The 3,434-nt window shown below is 38.9% G+C and overlaps 1 protein-coding gene across 1 annotated transcript; it reads left to right on the plus strand.

The window, feature by feature from the left end:
• Window positions 1-844: 844 nt before the first annotated feature.
• On the plus strand, window positions 845-2,861 carry LOC100788568 (CBL-interacting serine/threonine-protein kinase 6). Its single transcript, XM_006600487.4, has one exon. The coding sequence runs from the start codon at window positions 1,313-1,315 to the stop codon at window positions 2,579-2,581; it is 1,269 nt and encodes a 422-aa protein (XP_006600550.1). The 5' UTR covers window positions 845-1,312; the 3' UTR covers window positions 2,582-2,861.
• The last annotated feature ends 573 nt before the right edge of the window (window positions 2,862-3,434 follow it).

Below are 3,434 nucleotides of genomic sequence, written 5' to 3' on the forward strand. Positions count from 1 at the left end.
GTAAAACAAAATCTTTTATATATATATATATATATATATATATATATATATATATATATTATAGGTTGAAAAATAAGTATTTAAAATAATGTTTTTTTAATAATCAGATATGATATACTTCTCAAAAAAATAAACAGAAAATAATTTGTTTTAAGAAAAAAAAAGTTTAAATAGACCCACTAAAAAAGAAAAAAATTACTGATTTTATTAAAATAAGTACTTTTTTAAAAAAATGAGTTTAAACAAACTCATTCATTATTCCTTATTTCGATTTACTAATTTTTGTATGCTGTAATGATGCTAATGTTAACTATGTTAATTTAATTATTTTATTTAATTATGATAATTAGGATATTTAATTATTTGATTATAAATTTTTTTTATTTGAGATCTAATCGTACTTAAAACTCATGTTTGTCTAAAAAAATTATTTATTTTTATTTAGAAATAATAATTTCCTGACACGCGGGACCAAAATCATATTGATTGTTTTGGATGCAGATAATTATATTCGTAATGGTGAGCTCTTCCGTGACTATCACAAATTAAATTAAAAACTGACCATCGAAGTCCTAACTTGTTAGTTACAGCCACACTCATACCCTACAAGGATTTTTGTCTCATATGTGCCTTCCCAACATTTCTGTCGCATGCATGATGCAATTAAGGCATGGTTTAATACCAGAAAAAAATTAATTAATTAATAAAGGCAGTGTTTCATTTTATGTACTTGCTGCATTAATAATTATAAAAACAAATGCCTTTTTTTCATTTTTTATTATTATTTAACATACCGAAAAATACATATCAACTAAAAAATTAAAAACAAATCAAAACACTTTCAAGTTTCCCTTTATACACACTATTTGTGATTTTGTGTTGCATGTAATTAAGGTATTTATTTAATTTAGATACATTCATTCATAAACAATAAATATCAGTAATAAAAAAACACAGAAGACTCAACCTGGCGTTTTGCACAGAACCGATAATGAGTGTATATACTATGGATCCAAAACAACGTTCCCGTGTGAGAGAGTCGGCAATCCAGGATGGTCCATACACGTGTCCATTTCATCCACCGTCAGATTGATTAAATCGGCGCTATAAAAGGAAAAGGAAGGAAACCTTGTGCCGCTAAGAGTTGAGGAATGCAGAGAAATGAGAATTGGGCATTGGCTCAGTCCTTCTGAGGCAGGTGGCGCTGCCAAACGCAGAACCTCCGGCAGAAATTGCCACCGCAAACACGTGGAAGACGGGTAGTAGTACTCCATCTCCCATTCTCTCATATTCCCTTTACTAATTAAAGATCATGAACAGCGAGAGACAGTCGACGACGACGACGTTGCTGCACGGCAAGTACGAGCTAGGTCGTGTGCTGGGGCACGGAAGCTTCGCCAAGGTCTACCACGCGCGGAACCTGAAGACGGGGCAGCACGTGGCTATGAAGGTCGTTGGAAAAGAAAAGGTGATCAAGGTCGGAATGATGGAGCAGGTCAAGAGGGAGATCTCGGTCATGAAGATGGTCAAGCACCCAAACATCGTCGAGCTCCACGAAGTCATGGCCAGTAAGTCCAAGATCTACATCTCCATCGAACTCGTCCGCGGCGGAGAGCTCTTCAACAAGGTCTCCAAGGGACGCTTGAAGGAGGACCTGGCCAGACTCTACTTCCAGCAGTTAATCTCTGCCGTCGATTTCTGCCACAGCCGCGGCGTCTACCACCGTGACCTCAAGCCGGAGAATCTCCTCCTGGACGAACACGGCAACCTCAAGGTCTCCGACTTCGGACTCACCGCCTTCTCCGACCACCTTAAAGAGGACGGGCTGTTACACACCACGTGCGGCACGCCTGCGTACGTGTCACCGGAAGTTATTGCAAAGAAAGGCTATGACGGTGCCAAGGCTGATATATGGTCATGCGGAGTAATCCTCTACGTTCTCCTAGCTGGGTTTTTACCCTTTCAGGATGATAATTTGGTTGCCATGTATAAAAAAATCCATAGAGGGGACTTCAAGTGCCCACCGTGGTTCTCTCTCGATGCGAGAAAGCTTGTTACGAAACTGCTTGATCCGAATCCGAATACGAGGATTAGTATTTCTAAAGTGATGGAGTCTTCTTGGTTTAAGAAACAGGTGCCGAGGAAGGTGGAGGAGGTGGTTGAGAAGGTCGATTTGGAGGAGAAGATTGAGAATCAGGAGACGATGAATGCTTTCCACATAATCTCCTTGTCGGAGGGGTTCAATTTGTCGCCGTTGTTCGAGGAGAAGAGGAAGGAGGAGATGAGGTTCGCCACCGCGGGGACGCCGAGCAGCGTCATTTCGCGCCTGGAGGAGGTGGCCAAGGCGGGGAAGTTTGACGTGAAGAGTAGCGAGACGAAAGTGAGGCTTCAGGGACAGGAGCGTGGGAGGAAGGGGAAGCTAGCGATTGCGGCGGATATCTACGCCGTGACGCCGTCGTTTATGGTGGTGGAGGTCAAGAAGGACAATGGGGATACGTTGGAGTATAACCAGTTCTGCAGCAAACAACTTCGTCCTGCGCTTAAGGATATCTTCTGGAATTCTGCACCTGCCAGTGCTTGAATGGTATATTATATATATGATGTCTGATTATTGTTTTACAACACCATTTGTCGACCTTGTTATTTTATTTTATTTTTGTTTAGGAACTTTGAGTTTTGTTGATAAGATCTGTTTGTGTTTTGTTGTTTAAATTGTTAGTTTGGTACTTGGGGACTGGTTAGTGGGTACTTACTCTCTCTGTCGCCCAGAATTGTTGTTAAGAGATGCACACGTTGTGGATGATTCTGTCATGTTTGTGTTTCAATTATGAGTGTGTAATTTGGAGTGCTTGTGGGGCTTACTGCGACTTTGTTCAAAGTTACTTTTTACCTTTTTCTTTTCTTTATTTTATTCCTTCTAGATTATGTCCTCTGTGTTCACGGGTCACGCCTGTACCTAATACACTAGGAATTCGACTTTTTGTGGCGTTTCGTTTTTGTTGAGAACCCCGTGCATGTGATTGAGGAATTTACCTTTGGGTATTTGGTTGCATCACCATCCCACCCTTTGAACTTTGAAGAATTAGTTGACATCGATGGTAGTTTCGTTTGGTTTGCGCCAAAAAGGTTTCTCAAAGAGGAGCTTATAAACTTTAAAGGATAAATCATCGACTTAATCATTAATAATATATATATATATATATACATATATTTTATAGGTAAGAATCAAACAAAAATCGTTTTAATTATTAAAGATATGTTAATGTTATAATTGAAGTCGCATTTTTTTTAATTTTAGATTAATAGCCATGGGGTTGCGTTAAATTGTGCCTTGTCATGGGTTTGTGACTAGTAACGACCTTTACTTACATCCAGACAAACACAAGTAGATTTTTGCCTCAAACCATCATCATTAAGTATCCAACAATAATATA

Source organism: Glycine max, chromosome 17 (assembly GCF_000004515.6).
Source record: "Glycine max cultivar Williams 82 chromosome 17, Glycine_max_v4.0, whole genome shotgun sequence".
NCBI lineage: Eukaryota > Viridiplantae > Streptophyta > Magnoliopsida > Fabales > Fabaceae > Glycine > Glycine max.

Excerpts from the sequence above, each read along its gene's own strand:
- LOC100788568 (XM_006600487.4), top strand. The coding sequence starts at position 1,313 with ATGAACAGCGAGAGACAGTCGACGACGACGACGTTGCTGCACGGCAAG.